Raw genomic sequence first — 22,992 nt, 5'->3', positions numbered from 1 at the left:
TTGGTTAATACTGGCATTGCATATATTTTAGCAAGCATGGTCAGAGAGAGTCACTTCAACATGCACATGTCTGGAGAAGGACAGAGGCAGAAATACTTGACTTACAATATACCTTTTATCCCTCTGATTGGTCTATACTGACATATCACTGTCCCTGCTAAATAAGGCCCATAGTACCCATCTATAAACTTAGCCTTTTATAATTGTTATCCTTTTAACAAAACATTTATTTCTGCTCATGGCACCCTGCTCCCAGGGCTGCAAAGAGCACACATACAGTTCTTTACAGAGGGGTCTGTTCAATCACGTTACAGTGCATTAGCTTAAATATTAGTTAATATTTGGCTTAGGTCTATATACCCTGGATAAATATGTACCATGAAGAGGGACTGCTTGGTGAGGAAAAAAGTCCTCTGAGCTGGAACAACAGCTCACAAGTTCATGTTCCTACTAGGCAGGAACACCCGAGGCATCTGTGGTTTGGGCAGGGTGCTGCACATGCTTGATTCTTCCATAGGCAGCCCGCTTCCTGCATACAGCTGTGAGCACAAGCACACATACATACACACATTACAGACAGCATTCAACCGTGTACCCAGATGATCATAGAAATAGAGATCTGCTAGATGATACCAGCACATCCCACCTTTCAGCACAGCAATGTTCTTCCCTACTGTATCCAGTGCTCTGCCAGGCTCAACTCGATCAATGGGGCTTCTGCCACCACCCTGGGGAGACTATTTGCAACCGACAGGGTTCACTGTTTGGAATTTTATTTTCCTGACTGCATGTGCATGGGAAACATACCATAGGCTCTGTGAACACGAGGATATGGATATCGTGCATCGTATCCTCAGCTCTCTGGGCTCCTTCCCAAATAGTGAACCTCCCAGTGTCAGCTGGGCAGGCAAAAGTCCTCATCATCTTCTGCAATTACGCAGCCCTATTGAATTTTCTGAAGCTAATAGGAGTTGCACTAACTTTGAGGACTTAAACCAGGCAAAAGCAATATAGGTCAGGCAGAGTGCCCAAACCCTGAGACAGCCATGTAACACCAGGAGGCAATACCAGAGTGATCTGTAGCTCAGCCCCAAAGTCCATTGCTCAGCTCCATAAGACAGCAACTGAGAGAGGTGGAATCATTCCCTCTGCCTGCAACTGCCAGGCACCAGGGCAAGAGGGTTGTATGAGAGCAAAATGGTCCCTTTACCAACGGACACACCAAAAAGGACAATGAAAAGAGGATAGAGAAAAATCACCGAAACCCTGCACTGTTACCTTGAATCCTTGCAAGAGCCCTCCTTGCTGTATCAGCTGCTCCCCAAACCTTCAACGACTGGGAGGAGACTCCTAAAAGATTCCAGGTTTTTGTGCAACATCTCCAGTGGCAGCTTTCCAAAGTTTTTACTTCATGATTTCTTGTGGCTCTTTCTCATTTGGGGAAACGCGAATGCCTCCCCCTCAGCGTGTGAGAGAGGGAGCGGATGTCTCTTTTCAAATTCTCTTGCTCCCCGCTTTACTGTCGGTACCGCCGCCGCCGCCACCGCCGCCGACGTTAGACCATTTGCCTGCTGCCTTCCCGCTGAGCAGCAAGGATCCCGATCTCCCACAGAATCTTTGAAGTGGGGCTTCGGCACCGGGGCCCGGGAGCACACGGGGTGGGAGAGGTAAGGAAAGTGTAAAACCCAACTGCGGGAGTCCCCTGTCCCTCCGCAGAGGAGAAACCCAAGATTTTGCCTTCTTTCCAACTCTAAAGACACTCACCTACCCCTTCTCTCACCCGAAATCACTGCCTTGCACATGGGCAGAGACAGGTCCTCCGGCTTCACCGCTCCCTCTGCTGCCTGCAGACCTGCCCCTGACCTCGGAGCGCACAGTAGGTGCACATCCCTGGGCAAGTCCTAACGGGATCCTCAGAGCTCAGCGTAGGCGCTGCCAGCACAGCAGCGAGCGGCTTGCGAGGCAGGCGGATCGTATCCCAGAGCTGCAACCCGGCGCGTCCCTGCTCCGACTCTGCGCTCCGTACCTAAGCAGTGTCACCTGCAGACTCAGACACCAGATGAGTGTCTTAAGATAACAATGCTGCCCTGCCTGCCTCTCTCTTTCTTTCTTATGCACGTAGGTTGGCAGCCAATGGGACACAGCGCCACATTCCCCACAGGTGCCTATTGGCTGGGCGGCTTGGCAGGGGGCGGGCTCTGAGCCTTACCGCTTTCTCCTTTGGTGAGCTGGCAGGCTGGGGTACCAGCTCTGTTAACCCTCCCAGCGTTGCAGCGGGGACTTTTTGGTTTGGATAAGGAAGCCTTGGGTACATTCACGGGTGGGGCGTTGGACGCTCTAAGAAGGCTTGGGAACAAGGAGTAGCTGGGGAGCTAATTACATTTTCTTCTAATCTTCCTGAGTTACAATAATCATTTGTCCCAGCCCATTTTGTTTGCTTGCTTAACTAGAACTGCCAGAGATTGGGACCCATCTGAGCCATTTTCCATCTAATTTGAGGTTTCATTTGGTTGTTTTGTGCATTTTAGCCTCTTGGATTAGTTAATTAGAAATGAGCCCCCAAGTGAGAAATAGTACACACACACACACACACACACACACACACACACACACGCCCCAGAGATCCAAGGGGAGAAAGAGGCAAAAGAGAGCAAGAACCCAGTAAGATGGCTAGAGAGTGAAACAGATTTAGAGGCCCAGACAGCTAAATCAGGAAACATTCTGCCCCCACACCAGGACTGTAAGGACAAGGCAAAGAGGAGAACTTCAGGTTTCTGGGGAGAGATTAAGTTTAAAAAATGTCCTTCCAAAAAAGGGAATTGTTTTCCCTAGGGTGTTTTCCCTCTGTGTCTCCTTTCACTTCTGTGTGTGTCAGGAAGAGGGACTGTGCATCTCCGTTTAGTTTTTAAGGGAAGACTAGAGAAATCAGAACAGGACCAGCCTTGTTTCTGTGAAGCAGGTGCTGTTGCTGGGCCTGTGAATTGAGAGACAGGGAGGGAGGGAAAAAGGGAGGGAGGTGGAGGGAGAAGGGAGGAAAGGGAAGGGAAGAAAATATTAACTTTATATTGAAGTGTGAAGTATATACTTTTGATGTCCAAATGAGGGTACAAAACTGAAATATGTACTGCTAACTAGCATATTATGCTAGATTTTGGCAAGAGCATGGGAAAGAGAGTAATAGTTGAGGAAAAATCCAATTCAAGGGAAGAGCTGGGGGCTGGAGCTGGGGAAGGTACTTGGGAGATTCACGCTAAGTCACGTGGTGGGGGAAGAATGAAGAAGATAAATATATAGTCAGAAAGGGAGAGGAGTCTTTCAATTGAATTTCCATGAATGGAGAGGAACATCAGAGATTATTTTGTAAAGAACTAGGAAAGAAAGTATGCAGGGATTTCATGAATGTCTAAGTATTACACATGGAGATTAGCTAAATTGCATCAAGTAGCCATAAGTTCTGAATGAATAAAGAAAATTTAGAAATAGTATCTCACATACATCCCCATAGATTCACACATCTACCACTTTCATCTATATTTTCTTCTCTGTATCTTTTACAAGTTTGAATTTCCTTCTGCATACTGCAGGTATCTGTTTGCCTAAGCTACAAAACATTCAGAGAATGGTGGTGCCACAGGGTCCTGAGCTCTCTGTCTAGAATAAAATATTTAAGCCAACCAGTGAAGCCTAAATCTATTGCTACTCAACTGGTGAGTTATTTACTTTTGTGATTTCTAGAGACAGAGACCCACTGAACTTGTCCCAAGTGAAACACACTGAGATGCTGAGGTTCTTGTACAGTAGCGTAAGGTAGTGGGTAAATAGAGGGAGGGGTTAAACAAAGGATTGCTGCATTCAGTGGAAAGAAAGTTAAAATTTCCAAAATCTGTAATAGAGGAAAGAAGCGAAGTTAACAGATAAGAAGACAACTTGAAAAAGAAAACTTGCTGTGCTTTCTTTTCCTTGAAGTCTGAAGCCATGTAAAAAAAATTTAAAGAGGCAAGATATGCATTAAAAATTGCCACAAGGGTATAGTGTGATGAATTCTATATAAGCATCAATGTAACCATTACTCGCTTTATTTCTAGCACCCAGGGAAGCATGTTCCTGAACCTTCTCAATCAAAACCCTCTAGTCCCCAGTGATAACTATATTCTGACTTGTATCACCAAAGATTAATGTTGCTTGCTCTTGAATTTTGTAAATATAGGATCTTAGAGTATACATTCTTTTGCGTCTTGATTCTTTCACTCATCATTATGTCTGTTAGATTTATCCACATAGTTGCATATTTTATTGCTGTGCACCGTTCCATTACATGACTACATGACATTTATTCATTCTGCTCTTGATAGATATTTGGGATGTTTCTGGGTTTCTTTGTTGGCTATTATAAGTAAACTTGTTATGAATATTTTTACACTTGTCTTTTGGTGGACGTATCCTCTGGGAAAACACCAAGGAATATAAATCACTTAATTTGCTTTGACTACTACACTGGAGAAAATCTCCTGAAGATGACTCTGAAGACTATTTTCTTGCCAAAATAATTGAATAAGGTGATAGTGGCAAAGGCTATCACTACTGAGTACCAACTAAATGCCTAAAATGTGTCACATTCTTTACATACGTCATCTCATTTCCTCCTCACAACCACCCCCAAAACTGTGTATTATTTCGGTTTTGAAGATAAGAATATTGAATTAAAGACACTGTGTTAGGAAATAGCTCTTTCTCTCCTGAGTGCATGTGTATATATCTGCATATATGTATGTATGTGAGGGGGAGAGGTAAATAAATGCTCAGGGAATGGAGCTAGAGAAAGGGAAGTGATGGAAGTTCACACTGCATTGGTAAAGCTGGAGACTGGCTTGGAGAGATGGGACAATGTGAAGAATGAAGAGGGTTGCATTCCAGGTGGACAGAATGGCATGGAGGGAGTGAAAATAGGAGGCAGACTTTAATTTGATTCAGAGAGATGTGTGTGTGTGCACGCGTGTGTGCATTTGTGCGTGTGTGGTGGGAGGATAGAGATATAGTGCAGTGAGCAAATCTATCTAGAAAAACAGTGTGAGATTTAGAAGAGTTTTTAAATTTCTAAACCATAGGGTTTGAACTTTATCTTATAGAAAAAGAAAAACTAGAATGACATAATGAAAGTTAGATTTCATGAAGATCAATCTGGTAGTTGTGTACAGAATACGTCAATAGGAGGAAAAGCAATCAGAATCTATTTTAATAGTCAAGGAAAGTGGCCATTGGCACTTAAATACAGGAAGGCGGACCTCAGAAGAAAAGTCAAGATTGGAGATAACAGAGCTTGCTGTTTTATAGTGTTTTAAAGAACAGAAATATTTCTGAGAATTAATAAATGCCATGAAGTCATGTAATGGACTAATACACAGCAATAAAACATTCAACTACATGGATAAATCTCACAGACATAATGATGAATGAAAATGTTAAGACAAAAAAGAGCATATACTCTAAGATTCCATAGTTAAAAAATTCAGGAGCAAGTAACGTTACTCTTTGGTGATAGAAATCAGAATCATTTTCTATGACCTACAGGGGTGGGCAGAGATGATTGGCCCCTTTTGTTGATGGGGAAACTGAAGACAAGAATGGTCCAAGCTTATCTCCACATAAGAATATTATAAAGTTAAGTCTTGAATCCAAGTCTATTATTTCCCTCTATCGTTATGCCACGACACAAAAGTAATGATTAAGATGCATAACATTTCCCCCCATTTCATTTAAATGTAAAACATCATCCAGTAGAGATGGCCTCGTTTCTATGTACTTCAACCTTTACCTATATCTCTAGGTATTTAATTCCCTAAGAAAAGACCATGTAACATTATTTCCGTTTTTACAGTAATCAAGTACGCTGGAATAATATATTCTCTTTAAAAAAAATTCTACAGCTTCTTTTGTTTGGTTCTTGTTTAGAGAAAGAGAGAGAGAGAGAGAGAGAGAGAGAGAGAGAGAGAGAGAGAGAGAGACAGAGGTCTAGGAAGACTTGAAATACCAACTACCAACTATTCCCAACTTAATATATGTTTTAAGAAGACTAGATATTGACATATTAGAAAATCAACCCTAAATGGTTCACTTGGGCTTTCTAACATGACTCAAGACTCTTCAGAAAATTAAAAAGAAAGATTTTAAAGTGACAGTAGATTATATGCTACACAAAAGCAGGAGGAGTATTTTTCTAGTTGTGCTTAGCCTAATGCTTAGGATATGGTAGGTACACAAACATTTGCTGAATTAATTACGGTGGTCCATAAAGCCAGTGATTATCCATGGGTGCACCCTAGTGTACCATAACTATATAGTGGAAAGAGCAGCGGGCAAAGAAATCTTGTTCATGGTCTTAGCTCCATAGAAGATAGATCACTATTTCATGGGTCTCAATTTCCTTATCTGTTAAATAAGAGATTGGATGAATACATGGTCTGGTACTTACATGTCATTTCTCACATTCTAGTACTGAGGGTGTTTTCCTATCATCATTCAATGGCAAATAACCTCGCATAACTAAGTTTAATACTAGATTTTTTTATGCTAGAGAGAATAGAATAAAAGAGATATCATGGGGTCTTTATCTCACTCAGTATCTCCTAGGGGGGCGATAACAATGAGGATGAGTTTTCAAAAGGTTGTTAGCTGGTATATCTTTTTTACAGTAGTTTACAATGCTGCATGATAAGATACCTTGGGATTAATTCCCAGATAAGTTAGGTATAAAAACTCAACCAATAAAGTTTTTGTTCTTCTTTTCTTTATATATGTGGTAAATGATCTTTCACTACTTAAACATTACCTTAAATATGACTTATTTTCTCTATTCAATTAGTGAAACCTTGTAAAATATAAGGCAAGAGGTTTTCTTTTTTTTTTTTTTTTGCCTTTTAAAGAACATATTTTCACATATGCCACTAAATTGACACCAAGTAGAATGAAAATGTAACTTTCTAGAGTAGTGTTCGTCTTTTAGAACAGTAGTGCATTAAATTTCTAGAGTGAGAACCACAAATAGCACAGTCTTCATAGCACCTGGTATTCAGGCTAGCATTGACCCAGTAATATTGGAGGGATACGCTTTTGAAGTAAGTTATTGGTTATCATGTGAGAGAAAATTCAGTTAAATGTTACATTTGAGAATACACAATGTTACATTCCTACCACTGTTTATTGCATATTGTCATCATTTTTAAACGGCAACATTGTTGAGCACTATTGAGAACGGATCTAACATGGGTTTTGGTGGTGGTGGTGGTAGTATTCTTCAGAATACTTATTCAGGGTGCTGAATATCTGCACTGTTGTACTCTTGACTGGACTGGGATTGACTTAGCTCATGCCCAAGGGTATTCTTTTATTACTTTTCCGTCTGTTAAAAATGCTTAGGAACTTTGGTTTTTCTCACAATTTTCTTCCAGCTTTGTTTTATTTACTGGATTCTCTAAAGGTTCAAGATTTCTTTGAGCTAACTCTGCTATTTTTTCCCTATCAATTATAGTATTCCCCAAATCATCTTTTTATTGGCTACTTCAGATAACATTTGTGATAGAAATGAAGAAGCTGAGAGAAGTTGCAAGTAAAAGTTTTGGTCTCCTGCTTAACTGTGCGCGTTGCTCTGTTGTGCATATCTATCCATCTATTTAGACCAGTATAACAAATACTTTCTTTAAATATTTTGCAAAGTTAGTGCTAAGTAAAAATATGCACATGTGCATTCCTCCCAGCACCCGTCTATCCAATGTACAAATCCAACTATTGGGTAAAAAAAAGACAAGACTTGGACAAGCTATAATAACATTCATAAAACCATTGGGGAAATTTGCATCTGGAAAGCATCCCCCCATTCCGCCCCCGCCACCCCGCCACCCTGCTTTGCAGAAGTGCCTTTTATGGTGTGTGCCCGTGTGTGCCTTTCTCAAGCCTTCTGGCTGATGATGCCAGAGGGAAGATTTTACATTGCTAAGATCAATTTATTAAAAATGCCATGCAGGTAGTTCATAGCCAAGAGCCTTGCTCTCGTTGGAGGATGCAACGGAGGAGAGAGGCAGGAACACCGGCAGCCAGCTGGGGGCTGACCTGATTCCCTAGAATCCTCAGCTCCCTTCCTCTTTCCTCTCGACGTCCTTCCTTCCCTTTTTCTCCTCTCCCCCCACCCCCGCTTTCCCTTCTCCAGATAAGCAGCTCCGGAAAACAAAGAATCGGGCTCTCCAGACATCAGAGCTTAAACCCAGCACTCAGCAAGCGGCATCTCATTCCGGGGTCCAGGGCTTTCCCGGCTCCATCCCCTCCCTAACCTCCCCCGCCTCCCGCGCTCGCTCGCTCCCTCCCCGCTCGCTTCCTCCCCCACCAACGCAGCGCTAGGAGGAAGGCGGCCGGGGCTCAAGATGGCTTTAGCCCGGCTCTGCGCCCTGCTCGCCTGCTGCTGGGGGCCGGCGGCCGTGCTGGCCACGGCCGCCGGCGACGTGGATCCAGCCAAGGAGCTGGAGTGCAAGCTCAAAAGCATCACGGTGTCGGCGCTGCCCTTCCTGCGCGAGAACGACCTGAGCATCATGCACAGCCCCTCGGCCTCGGAGCCCAAGCTCCTCTTCTCGGTGCGCAACGACTTCCCGGGAGAAATGGTCGTGGTGGACGACCTGGAGAACACGGAGCTGCCCTACTTTGTGCTGGGTGAGTCCCGGGGGAGGTCGAGGCAGTCGGAGGCGCTGGACCAGCGCCCCCACCCCCAATCCAGCTCCCTCTACACACCCACTCGCTGACGACCTCCCCTCCCCCACTCCTACCTCCCGGATCCGCCCCACTCCCGGACCATTCTCCACACCCACTTGCATACTAGCGCTTCTGTGCACCAGACTTCTCCCCAGATCCGACCTGGATGCTGGGCCTCCTCTCAGCGGCCCTACCCCAAAGGAACAGGTTGCATGAGTCTTTCTGAAACCTCTCCCAGCCTTGACCTCCCAGCTTTGATTCAGGAGCACATCACACAGCACTTTTTGTCTGCTACCAGCTCAACTCCCATAATCCCCCTCTACCCGCTCCTTGGCCACATGCTCAGCTCTTTGCTTCACACACCCTGGACACCCACACCCACTCACAGCACTTCCTGGGGGCTTTATAAACAGGTATCCTGTTATCACCTTGCCGGCTATGTGCAGGCCAGATTCTAGTCTTGATTCATGGAGAGACCTTTGTCACCAGGCTACTGACACCTTCCCTTTCAAACACTCAAGTTTCTTATACCCCAGCTGTTCATTCTGGGAAGTCCTACCTCTGTGCTTAGATGTCACAACCCCCTCATTCAACCACATCCACACATCCGTGTCACATCACAGTTGCTTAAAGACATTATACAACTGTAGTCTGTTAATACTGGTCTCTTCTTTGTTCCCAGGGCCACCTTAGATAGGCATAGGCATTCCTGCACACAGAGTGACCTTTCTAGGCAAGGGTCTCTTCCTTCCTTCGTTTGTTTTCATCTCTCTCTTTTTGGTACCCACACTGATTTTCTTAGGTCACCTTCAGATAGTTGAACTCCTGCCACTTCAGGTTCTGGAACCCACACATTGCTTCAAATCATCCCTGTTTTCTACTACGAATCTGCAAAGATATTGTGGTCCTCCTCTAGTATCTTGCAAAGCACCTCAAGTTCATGTCACTTAGCCAGATTTCCCTCACTTCTCCGCGTGCAGATGGAGCTCTCACCCTGCTGTGCATGCCTACCTTGTAATCCATTTCTTTAGCAGTGTTGCCAATTCTTATTTTGCCCAGGAGAGATTCAAAGAAAACTACATGTCAGTCTCTAGATCCAAGGAAAGAAAAAAAGAAAATGCCCAGGAGGCTGTTCTATCTACTTAATACCCTACCAGCTAGAGTTCCATTTGTGGGAACATGGTTTCCTGATGGCCACATGTAGGCTAGAGCCACATGTGGAATTCTAACACACCTCTCTTGCTCGTCCTTCACAGGAGATGTCTTCACACTGAAAACATTAGAAAGTGGGTGAATAAACCCCTACTCTCCAACCCCTATGGGAAAGCAATTTCAGAAATTGCCTGGTCCTTTGAAAAATTGCTTTACAGTTCCTGAAGTGCAGTTCACAGTTGAACCCATTAAACCCAACCTACACTATTGATAGGATTATTTGTTTTTACATTCAAAAATACCAGTAACATAATAAACACTGGGGACTAGCTGGGAATGAGAGCATTGTGGATATGCTGCTCATCAAAATGTACAATTACTGGCTTATTCAGAGGATGGAAAGTTCACATTGAAGTCATGCTGATGTGCAAAGTACAATCTGTTCATCATAGTATATAAAAATGAGTAGAGAGAATTATGTGCTTCTAAAGAGGCTGTTTTGTGCTCTGCTTGCAGTGTTTACTGTGCATGAAGAGGTACATGTATGGTGCTTAAAAAAAGGGAAGGCTAGTAGGTATTCCAAATTTCACTTCTTTTTTCACAGAATCCCAAAACCAGGGCCTAATGCTGTGATGGGCCTGCTAGGAACCAATGTGCACACTGAAAACCCAGATGTTAAAGAATGGGTTTTCTGCACCTCTGTGCAAAGCTGCCTACTGCAGTGTCCTGTTGGGGTTGCCATGGTAACCTACTGCAACTTGGCATTTACACACAGGCACACAGACACACTCTCACTTCATGGCCAGATGCACTATTTAAATGCATTGATTGTCTCCCATCCTCCCAGTCAGCGGGATATGCTCAGAACAGAGAAGGGCTGGTACCTATTCTTTCTGGCTTAGTATGCTCAAAGGAAGAAGAAATGAGTTTTAGTTTGGGTGGGTGATTAAACAGATCTGGGCAGAAAGGAAGAGGAGTCCAAGTTTATGGAGGATAAACTCAAAGGTAGTTCCTTTCAATTTAACTTATGTGGCCCTGATCATGCAGCTCACAGCCAATAGTGAGGGGTGTAGTGACTTTGGTTTAGGGATTTCCCTACTTATATCTTTGGAACCTCATTTACTTAATCCATCCCCTGGAGAAATCTGAATCAGTCACTTCTAGAAATTTATTGAGCTGTGCTTGCTCAGCACTCAGAGACATTACTAGGAAACAAGTTACAAAAACAAAAGTCTCTTGCCCTCAAGTGCTCTCTAGTCACTGGAAACAAAGATACCTGTAAGAGCTGTTAAGTAGTAGAACCTGATTGTGTGGTATGGCTGTTAAGGGGTGGGGGGGTGCTATGGAAGGATTTGCTGGCATGACAAGACTCCGTGATGGTCATGGACTTGACCAGAAGCTTTGACTAAAATCAGATCCTGTCACTCCTTTGAGTGAAAACAACAACAATGAACAAACAACAATAAAAACAAGCTTGGGCTTCCTTTTGCCTCTAGGATCAAGTCCTGTTACTTCACTGAGGCCCACTAGGGTCTTCTCATTCTTATTGCAGTCAAATTCAGCAGCCCCTTATCCCTCCAAGCCTGCCATGGCCTTCTGGGCTTTTTCAAGGATTTGCACATGCTAGCTCCTCTGCCTAGAAGGTTCTTTGCCCCTTCTCTACTAGGTGGTATCCATTCTTCCTTCTAAACCATGCACATGTTATCTCTATGAAGCCTGTTCCATGTCTGTGCTCTTTGCATGGATTAAAAAAGAAAAAAATCCCCAAAGTTAAAAGTAGATTAGATTTGGCTTGGACTAGGAAAGGTGAAGACATTTAAGGTCATGGAGAAAAGATGAGCAAAAGCATTTGGTGGTAGGAGTGAATATGGAAATGGCGTGCATATGGCATAGTGTGGGGATCAGCCTGCCTGGACAGAGCCTTGTGACGTGAGACTAGTGAGGACTGGGCCTGGCTCTGTAGAGTGGCACATTGCTCTCCACTTCAAAACTAGGCAGGGAGGGCTGACTTGACATAGAAAACATTGAAATCTGGCTCCTAGAGGCTATCTCAGCCCTCAGCCATGGCAGTTTTGCTTGTGGTATATTCTGAGTAGAGGGGAGGAGTCAGTATCTCCTTTTCCCTGAGGTAGAGTTTGCAAATTGTGAAATTATGACTTTTAGGTACATTTTGTTTAACTACACATGGTTTTTAAAATGCTTTGAATGTGAATGTTTTTAGTCAGGTCTAGATTGCCATTCTTCTCACAAATACTGATGGTTCTGTGCCTGATACTCTTCTTCATAGTACTTACCTGGTAACTCTAAGCTGCGTAATCTAACTCTTAAACCCCTGCTTTCAGATGTGGTTAAAAGCCTCAAAAGTGTTGCAAAATAACTGTCATTTCTAATTTAAAATATTTAGGCACATAAGCCTTAGTATCCTCTCAGGAGATTTAAGAGATTTGCCAAATTAGTCAACTAATATTTCATATCTGAACTAAAATTTCATATTTCAGCTTTCAAAACAGTAGACATTCCTGCTTTGGAGGCATATTTGATTTGGAGATAAGGAGTTAACCTGAAGTGTGGCTTCCAGGTTTTCTGTGCTGTGAACAGAATATATTTTTATATCAGTCTCATTACTATTTGAAGGAGAGACCCTTCTATTTCACCCAACAGTTGAGCTTTTGCATGTGTACCACTTAGTGAAGAAAGGTGTTTCTCTTGTGCCTTGGCATTTTGCTTTAGCTGTCATGGCTTTTGATTGAAGAAGGTATTCCTGAAGATAAATCAATCAGCCTACAGAGATGTAGTAAGTTCCCACATGCAAGGTGCTATTTAAAGTGTCTGGAGCAGGCAAGTGTGGCGGTTAAAAGAATAGGCTTTGAAGATAGATTTGCTGTCAACTTCTCGCTTTCCACCTATTCTAGCAGTGGAGAAAACAGAAGAATGGGGAAGTTAAATAACTTATTCAGGGTCACTTAGTGAACAGGTTGATGGATCCATCATTTGAATTCAGGTCAATATGATGTTTAAGCCTTTCTCTAAGCTACTATTTTACATGCCTTAAAAGTTTGCAAAATCTTTTCTTATTCATGGTTGAATAAAAGGAGCCCTGACAATGGTTAAAATAGAGAAAGCACACTCATCTAGTTTGTATAGAGGAGTCTTTTATGATATTTATTCAAATGCTTATTGAATATCCTTGGCTATTGAGTGGTTTCTCACACTAGCTTTAATAACTTCATGAAAAAATAGCTAAGTAAATGTACTTTGCTAAGAAGAGTTTGGGAATTCTTATTTATAGTTTTCAGGTTCGAGTAGCCATGTTTCCATGTTCCTGTGGTGACATGTATGGGACTCACAGTCATGATAAACAAGGTAGGTAGGCTGCGTGGGGATATAGGTAATCTGTTCAGCGCCCTTCTGAAGAGGGCCCTATGGATGTACAAACTGAGAGTCCCAGAGAGAAGGCTCCCTTGTTAAATGGAGCTATCCAGAAGGTGGGTGGTTTTAGCTACTTGTCCAAAGCCAGTGATCTTTGTATTAGGTTGTCTTGTGCTTAGGACTTATTTTCAGGGCTCAGTGGAACTGTTTAAATAGCAGTTAGTGAGCTTTCCAATTGGCTTCAAAGGTAATATTGGACATAATCTACTTATGAGTGAGCTTTGACCTGATAGGAAACAGTTAAAACACCCAAGTATCCCCAATTCTTTTCACACATCTCTCCATCTTCCCATTTGAGGGGAAACTTTAAAGTATGTTTCTGTTCCTTCTTTTTTTTTTCCACTACAATGAGCTACCTAGGTTAACGGTAAATGCATTTGTATAGATTGGCAGCCCCATCCAAGACAAAGTAGATGAATAGTAGTAATCCTAAGGTAGGGTCTTCAGCACTTAGGTAACTCATGCTAGCAGAATGTGCTAATTTATAGTATTGGGAGGGTTATCATTTACTGTTTCTCTATAGAAATTTATATTTTTACAACGAAGGAATTTTGAATGTGAGTGATGAATTTTATAACATGTTACATGCTTTTTAAGATGTTGGTAAGATTTGAATTCAAGTCATTAGAGTTTTTGAAAAAAAAAATTTTTTTTTTAAATTTTTTTTTTCTTTTTTTTTTTGAGATGGAGCCTCACTTTGTCACCCAGGCTGGAGTGCAGTGGCATGATCTCTGCTCACTGCAACCTCCTCCTCCCAGGTTCAAGTGACTCTCCTGCCTCAACTTCCTGAATAGCTGGAACTATGGGTGCCTGCCACCACACCTGGCTATTTATTTATTTTATTTTATTTTTTTTAGTATAGATGGGCTTTCACCATATTGACCAGACTGATCTTGAACTTCTGACCTCAAATGATCTACCCACCACAGCCTCCCACAGTGCTGGGATTACTGTCATGAGCCACTGCACTCTGCCAATTTTAGTTTCTTTATTCATCTTCAGAAGCAACATTGAGGTCTTGTCTTATAGACACACTATATATACACATATATATCATATATCTATATACACACATGTACTTTTTTCTTTCTTTTTTTAGAAATGTAATTAAAAGGCTAGGAGTTTCTCACATTGGGGCCAGTTTATGAGAACAAAATTTGGCAGCTTTTCAGCAGGGACATGTGAAGTCTTCATTTCTTCACTTTTAAACCAGTTCATGTATATAGACATAGATGGCAAAAAGAGCAAGTTATGAGCTTGTTGAAGATTAACTTGCTCATAAGAGATACAAGTTAAGGTCTATGGAAATTTCGAATGTACTACAGGTTGACACCTATCATCATTTTATTACTTTTAAAAATTAATTATTTTTTTAAAAAAATATTTCAATAGCTTTTGTTACATGGTTATCTATCACCATTTTATTCCTATTAAAAATATGAAATAGTTGATATTTTGTTTTTAATCGTGTACACTTTAAACATTTAAGAAAAATACTCAAAGTGGTTGTATAGATCTCTAGATTTCCAAGGAACAAACAATTAAATTGTTGTTGATGGTAATCTAAACTGACATTACAACTGTTGTGAAATGATTTGTTATTATATAGTAAAGGTGAAAATGTGTGTTCCTGATGATTTTGCAGTTCCACTTCTAGATATTTATTACACAGGAATTCTTACATGTATATATGAGAATATTTGTTAGAAATAGCAGAACCTGGAAGCAGCCATTATCAGGAGACTAGAAATATACAGGGCGGTACCTTCATCAGTGACAGATTAGCCAGGAGAATAAATGAGTTGTAGCTACGTATATCAATGTGGGTAAATCTCACAAATGTAATGTTAGGTGAAAATAAGCAAATAGCTAAAAAAAATATGTATAGTACAATTTTATTTGTATAAATTCAAAATAACATTGTTTAAGAATACATACAAATGCAAAATTTTTATGAAAATCAAGAAAACAAAAACAAAATAAAAGATGAATGTTACCTCTTGTAGAAAGGGAAGACTGTGTGAAAGGAGAGGGCAAAAAAGAGAGCCTCAAAACTTCTAGCAGTACCTGATATTTGTTTTCCTTTTTTGATTAAAAAAATTACAAATTACTTTTTGATTAATTTTTTTAAGAACAGGTTTAGGCCGGGTGTGGTAGCTCACACTTGGAAGCCTGGTGGGTGAATGGCCTGAGCTCAGGAGTTTGAGACTGGCCTGAGCAACACGGCGAAATCCCACCTCTACAAAAAATACAAAAGGCAGCTGAATATGGTGGTGTGTGTTTGTAGTCCCAGCTACTCGGGAGGCTGAGGTGGGAAGATGACTTGACTCCAGGAGGCTGAGTTGCGGTGAGTGGTGATCCTACCACTGCACTCCGGCTGGGACAACACAGCAAGACCTTGTCACAAAACAATAACAACAATAGCAACAACATTTTTAGATTTATAGAAAAAATGGGAAGATAGTACAGAGTTTCCATATACCTTATACCCAGTTTCTCTTGCTATTAACATCTTATATGAGTGTGATACATTTGTTACAATTGAAGAACCAAGGTTGATTCATGATTTTTAACAAAAGTCTACACTTCATTCAGATTTCCTTAGTTTTTATCTAACATCGGTTTTCTGTTTCAGGATCTCATCCAGGGTACCTCAGTACACTCAGGCATTGTGTCTTCTTAGGCTTCTCTTGCCTATGACAGCTTTCAGACTTGTTTGTTTTTGATGACCTTGACAGTTTGAAGAATACAATCCAGTATTTTGTGGAATGTTCCTCAATTGGTGTTTGTCTGATGTTTTTCTCATGATTAGACTGGAACTAAGGTTTGGAGAAGGAAGCTATAAAGTGTCATTTTCATCAGATCGTATCCAGGGTGCATTCTATCAATTTATCACTGTTGATGCTGACCTCACTCACTTTGTCGAGGTTGTGTTTGTCAGGTTTCTCCACTGCAAACTTACCTTTTACCCTCTCTCCATTCCTTTGAAGGAAGTCACTGTGCACAGACCATTCCAAAGGAATGGGAAGCTGTGGTTTACCTTCTCGAAGGCTGGGTATCTACATAAATTATTTTGAATTATGCTACATGAGAGAATTGCTTATTTTCTTCCATTTATTAATTTACTTATTTATGTCATATGGACTCATAAATGTTTATTTTATACTTTGGGTTTTAATTCAGTACTTTATTGATTTTATTGCTCAAATTGTTTGTCTCAGCATTGGCTAATGGGAGCTCTTTTAGTTGGCTCCAGTGAATCTTTGACATACCCCAGTCAATGTAGGTTTTTGTTTTTTGAGCACCCTCTTGCTTCCTATAACTACAAGCTTCTCCAGGGTCATCTTGCATATTACCTGACCCTATTCTAGAATCAGCTATTTCTCCAAGGACCCGTGATTCTTTTAAATGGAGAATGGTGTTAGAAACCAAGATCTGGGAACTAGGTGTGCTTGTTGTTACAGGACTGTTGTTGTTTCTAGGCCCTCACAGCTGACAAAGCAAGGAAATATATGTCTTTACTAACATATGTATACATCTATCTGTAAATATTTCTATATTCAGCCATCTGTGTCTATATTAACCTAATCATAAGTTCATACTGATGTCTCCAGCTTTAATCCATTATCTAATTATCACTACCTAATTAACATTAGCTATCATCTAATTAATTCATGAATCATCTAGCTCCCTCCCCTTCCTTATCCTACTCCAACAATGAGTAACCTGGCTTCCACCATCTGCCATCCATTTATTTAGTTTTTCAGTTTCACTGTGAATTTATTACAGTATTGGAATTGTTTGCCCATACCATAGTGGTACAACTTTATCAGTGGTACTGCAGTTTTTCTGTACAATTTCTTTTGTCTTTAGTTCTCCTTCCAGTGAAGTTGTTCATACATTGATGATATAGTTAGTATTTTGTCACATTCTGCATTCATCCTGATCTTATCCAATCTCCTAAGTGACTTCTTTTTGTTTAATTTGCACATATAAAGTTGGCTCTTTGTTCCCTAAAGTTAATGAATTTTCACACATGTACGGTGTAATATATCCAAGTTATGGAATCATACAGAACAGTTTAATCACCCTACAAAATCCCCTACCCTTCATCTATTTAATCCTCCATTCCTTACTTCCAGACTCTGGCGACCACTGCTCTTTTACCATCACTGTAGTTGTGCCTTTTCCAGAATGTCATATAATGGTAATAAAGCATGTAGCTCTTTTAAACTTGCCTCTTTTTCTTAATATCATGCATTTAAGATTCATTGACATCTTTTCTTTTCATGGCTTGGTAGCTCAGTTATTGTTATTACTGAATAATACTCCATTGCATGGAAGTACCATAGTTTGTTCGTTTACCTATTGAAGGACATCTTGGTCATTTCCAGTTTTTGGCAATTATGAATAAAAATACTATAAACATTAGTATGCAGATTTTTGTGTGCTTTTTTTTGTAATCTCATACAGAGATTTGACTTAATCATATTTCTCAGTTCACAGCATATTTTATCATAGGTCTCTGAAAGCCCTTATTCCTTCCAGTGGTTTACTGATTTGTCTGTTTGCCTGTTTTCCTTTATCCCTACTCTCAGTTCCCACTTATCCTTCCCCATAAAAAAAAATTCTGACTTTCCTAATGCTTATTTTTTTTTGGTATGTGTTCTTGCAATAAGTCAGTAGTTGTTTTGTGTTAATGTATTTTAAATTCAAGGAAATGGTGATGTGATATCATGTCCACTCATACTACTTTATGTAAATATAGCCCAGCCCTGTGCAATAGGGATTTCCATCATAATGGTAATATTCTAGATCTGCCTTATCCAGCATGGTACTTCTGGCCACATGTAGCTCTTGAACACTTGAAATATAGCTAGTACAACCAAGGACCTGAACTTTTATGTTTACATTTTAATGAGTTCAATTTTAAATAACTTCATGTAGCTAGTGGCTACCATATTGAACAGTGAATGCATAAAACATGCCCACCATTGTAGAAAGGTTTATTGGACAACACATGTCTTGTCCATTGATTCTGACTGTTGTAGAGCACTCCATGATGGTCACCTATTACATTTTGCCAGTCCTCTCAGTGATAGACATATCCAAGTTGCCTCCTGCTTCCCATCAGTATAAATAATACTGCAGTTATCATTTTTGTCCATATTTCCTCAAGGACTTTTGTGAAAATTTCTCTGGGATACATAGCAGGAGAAAAATTGCTGGTTTAAAAATATTATGCATATTTAATTTGGCTAAATACTGCCAAACTCTGTTCAGAATGGCTGGATCAGTCTGCACTCTCATCAGTAGTATTAATATTTGAGGGTTCCTATATTCCCACACTCCTACCAACACTTAGCATTGTATAGTGTTCTAATATTTGTCAATCCACTGAGTGTAAAGTGACATCTAATTGTTGTTGCTTTCATATTTTGAGGACCATTTTAGATACGAGGGAGGTTATCTCTTTGACTGTAACATGAGTTGCAAATACAATTTTTCCCAGGTTATTGTATGTTTCTTGACTTTGCCTATGTTTTTGTTTGCTTGTTTTTTTGGTTGGTCCGTTTTCTAGAAGTCTGAATTTTGTGTAAATGAAGATATTATTTCTTTTTGACTTCTATACCTTAAGTCTTCATTGAAAAGGTCTTCTTCACTTTAAAGTTATACAAGTATTCACCATTTTTTTTTCTGAATACTCTAATGGCTTTATTTTTTGCATTTAAATATTTAAATGTATATGTATGATATACAGCTTTATCCAAGTATGCTATATGAAGTACCAACTTTAGCTGGTGTCTTAGTTCATTTTGTGTTGCTATAAGGGAGTACCTGAGGCTAGGTAATTTATAAAGAAAAAAAGACTTATTTGGCTCACAATTCTGCTGTTTGGAAAGTTCAGGATTGGGTATCTGCATCTGATCAGGGCCTTAGGCTGCTTCCACTCAAGGTGGAAAACAAAGGGAAGCTAGAATGTGCAGAGATTACCTGGTATGATATCATCACAAGAGAGAGAAGCAGAGATGCCAAGATATTTTTTTAAAACAATCAGCTCTTAGAAGGAACTAACAGAGCAAGAACTCACTCACCTCCAAGGAAGGCATTAATCTACTCATGAGGCATCTACCCCTTCAACCCAAGAACCTTCCATTAGACCTTACCTCCAACATTGGGGATCAAATTTTAATAAGTAGCTTGGGAGAATAAACATCCAAACTGTAGCAGTTGTCCACATGGTTATTCAGATGTTTCAGTACCATTTATTAAATAGCTCATGATCTCCCCTCTTATTTGAGATGCCACCTTTATCATATAATAAATTCCATAATACATTTAGGTCTATTTCTGAGCTTTTATTCTGTTCTGTTACTATCATGTGCATATACCACATTGTGTTAATTATTAAAACTCTGTAGTATGTTTTCATATCTGATAGGACTAGTCATCCTTTGCTGCTATTCTTTCTAGAGTTCTAGCCATTCCTTTTTTCTGCATAAACTTTTAACTGGCTTCTCTGGTTCTAAAAACGTAACAAGAATAACAAAATTAGTGGTATTTTTAATTATAAACCTTGTTAAAATTTTAAATTAATTAATAAATAATGAAATCTCTTTGAAGTTGGGTTTTTCTGTCTATGTAAGAACTTTGTGTGTTTGCATTTGTTTGAATCTTCTTGTCTGCCTTTAGTAGAGCTTTAAAGATTTTTTTTCTCATGTGGTTCTCACACATTTCTTATTAGATGTACTTCTAGGTGTTTTATCTTTTTGTGCTTTTGTAAAAGTAGTGTTTTCTTATTTATTTTCCAAAGGATTATGCTTTATGTATATGAAAGCTGTTAATGTTGTGTGTTAATTGACTGCCTTTGCTTGAGGGAACGTGATGCTACAGATGTACACCATAGCAGTACCCAGTGGAATCCTTTTGCTGTTACCAGTTTCTAGGTGGATTTTGAATTCCAAATACAACAAAATTCTGATGGTTAACCTGCCACCCTATGGAACCTGTGTGTGTATCGCATCTTTCGGAGTTATGCATTATAAATCTGTGTACCTTCTGTGGTCCTAACTGATGGCTTCAGATTGTCCTATTCTCCCTGGGATATCTATTTTTCCCCAAATATAAATTCTGAGAACTGAATTTTTTTCTTACTCATGTTTCCCCATCATAGTCTCATCCTGTACTTTGACCTCATTATCATTCCCATATGTCCTCTCCTGTCCTTCCTTATTTCTCTGGATGGCTCTTTCAGTCTACCACCAATCAAGGACATAACCTGAAAAAGCACAATGACAAAGCATGGCTGGTTTATTGAAAGGTTCCTTTTGCACAAACACATGGGAGCAGTGTCTATTTCCTTTTTCGCTCCACTGCTGCTTCTATACCACATGTTCTTAGCAGGAAGCCCACAGATGGGTTACAGGGTTCATTGGGTATAAAATTTATGCATAAGGGCAACTTCTTGAAAAGAAGGTTCACAACTTAAGTCATATGTTTAAAAAGGTCTTATAAGTGGGATAGAGATTAACTTTTTTTTTTTCCCCTGGAACAAAGAGGTCTTAAAAAGTGACTTAAAGAAGAAAAGCTTATTCTCCCTCAGGCAACAATTCTGGGATGAATGGTTCAGCTTGGCAAGACCCTACCCCATGAAGTTATTCAGAAACCCCAGATTCTACCACCTTGTGGCTCTGCCGTTCCCCAGGCCCTTCTCCTCTTCTGCATAGTGTTTATGCTCACAGGAAGGGGAAGGGCAATCATTCAGGGTATCAATTTCTTTCTCTCTCGCTCTCCCTGTTTTTTTTTTTTTAAAGAAAGTGAGGCAAAAGTTGCACACATCCCTTCTCCTCTAATGCCATAGGTAAGAACTTTGTTATATGTCCAAAATCCCAGCCAAGGACATTGGGAAAAGCAGTCTTACCTGGGTGGTCATGTGCTCGTGCTCAACTTAAATTCTAGAAAGAAAGAGATAATAGATTTTTTTTTTTTTTAAATAGCAATCCCTACCATAAGGATTCCAAAAAAATCAAAAATCATTTTAACAATTTCACTCTCCTTCCAGGAAACACCTCCTGTTTGAAAATACACATCTTCGGCTTGGTCATCTTCTGCCTCTCCTAACTACCTCTATTTATCGTCTTCCAGGCCACTGGCCAATGTGCTTAGCACTGCCCCTCTGTATTTTCTGCTATGGCAACTCCTGCCTTTACACAAGACCACTTTATTGACTATGTAGGCTTGGGTCAAACATGTTTTCATATAGGGCAAGATATTAAATATTTTAGACTTTTTAGACCATATAGTCTCTGCTGTAACTACTCAATATATCTTTATACTGACAGAAAAGCCACCGTAGACAATATGTAACTTAATGTGTATAGCTGTATTCCATTAGAATTTTATTTACAAAAATAAGCAATTGGTACCCATAGGTTATATTTTGCCAACCCCTGAAGTACACAACACCTTCACCTTTCTACTTTATAATTCCTTCACTCCTGTAACTCCGCCTTCATAACTCCATTTACTTACCTACAACTATGGTTATACTCTTCTCATCCCTAAAAATTCTTCAAACCTGAAACTGGCCCTACTCGAAACCACAAATTATTCTTTCCAACTTTCTCATGCTCTTTTACTCTGCCTGATAATTGGTCCTTGTAAATTTACCATTTCATTGACACTTTTATTTTCTCCACGTGTATTAGAATGCTCTGACATATTTTCCTTTTCTGAAACTACCTTTTTATTAGAATTTTCCATTTCAATGCTGCTTCTTGTCATTATAGAGCATCTACCAGTCAAATGTCCACAGGCAGATCAAAATTCGCAGACTGAATGCTGAGATTTGTGTGTGAATTCTATTTGTGTCTATTCAAGGAACCATAGTTATCTGAGTTCTAGTCAAGTTTGGTCCTGAAAATTGTTTATTACTTTTTAATGACCTTGGCCTTCCCTTCGTCTCACTTCCCCAAGTGACTATTTCAAACTTTTAGTAAGGTAGTTAAGCTCCCACCTTAATTTCCCATCTTTACACTTAGCAGACGATGTTGCCTTGTAGTTGAGGCTATCAGGCATAAATTATCTCCAGTTTTATGCATCTCCAACATACAAACTTATAGACCAACTTTGGAATTCATTCTTACTTTCTTACCTCCAAGTTCTAATGTATTTTGAACAGCTTCTAAGTGGCAGTCATGATACTAGGCTTTTGGAAGACAGTGAGAAAGAAAAAAAACCAGACATAATCCTGTCTTTACAGAACCAAGAGTTTGATCTCTTCCAGGACCTTACTATATATATCCTTTGTCTTTTCTGGATTTCTACTTTTTCTCTTCCTCTTTTTTCTAGATTCTTTCCTTAAGCCTATAAGCATACTCAGCTCTCTTTTGTCTTACAAAATTAAAGAAACTTCTACTTACCTGTGTATCCTCTCAGCAAGCATCCTATCAGTCTCCCATTCACAATAGCAGTCACATTCCTTTCTGCTTCGTTGCACTGAGGTTGAGGTCACTATTAATCCTCTAATGTTAAATCCAGGGAACTTCTATCGTCCTCTCAGTGGCCTTCAGTTGCATTTGTCACTGTTGAGCTTCCTTGAAATTGGTCTCATCCTTTCTTGGGTAATGCACAATCTCTATATACGTAGGAAGGAAACTTGTAAAACTGGGAAAAAAA

At 40.1% G+C, this 22,992-nt stretch overlaps 2 protein-coding genes across 4 annotated transcripts in view; one reads left to right on the top strand and one right to left on the bottom strand.

Moving 5' to 3' along the window:
* Positions 1–2,129, bottom strand: part of BRINP2 (BMP/retinoic acid inducible neural specific 2) — a 110,833-nt gene extending 108,704 nt beyond the window's left edge. For both annotated transcript variants that reach the window (XM_017508839.2, XM_037731481.1), the window contains exon 1: positions 1,279–2,129. The gene's annotated coding sequence lies outside the window, so the exon portion shown is untranslated. The remainder of the gene's footprint in view (positions 1–1,278) is intronic.
* ASTN1 (astrotactin 1) overlaps positions 1–22,992 on the top strand; it is a 323,619-nt gene that overhangs the window by 8,376 nt on the left and 292,251 nt on the right. The window contains exon 1 of one of the 2 annotated variants that reach the window (XM_017508837.2): positions 7,903–8,694. The exons of the other annotated variant lie outside the window; for it this stretch is intronic. Coding sequence (XP_017364326.1) covers positions 8,412–8,694 — 283 coding nt within the window. The 5' untranslated portion in view covers positions 7,903–8,411. Of the gene's footprint in view, positions 1–7,902; positions 8,695–22,992 lie in introns of those variants that run through there. 2 annotated transcript variants of the gene reach the window in all.

Source organism: Cebus imitator, unplaced genomic scaffold (genome assembly GCF_001604975.1).
Source record: "Cebus imitator isolate Cc_AM_T3 unplaced genomic scaffold, Cebus_imitator-1.0 Scaffold402, whole genome shotgun sequence".
NCBI lineage: Eukaryota > Metazoa > Chordata > Mammalia > Primates > Cebidae > Cebus > Cebus imitator.
This window is presented reverse-complemented; position numbering and strand designations above follow the sequence as displayed.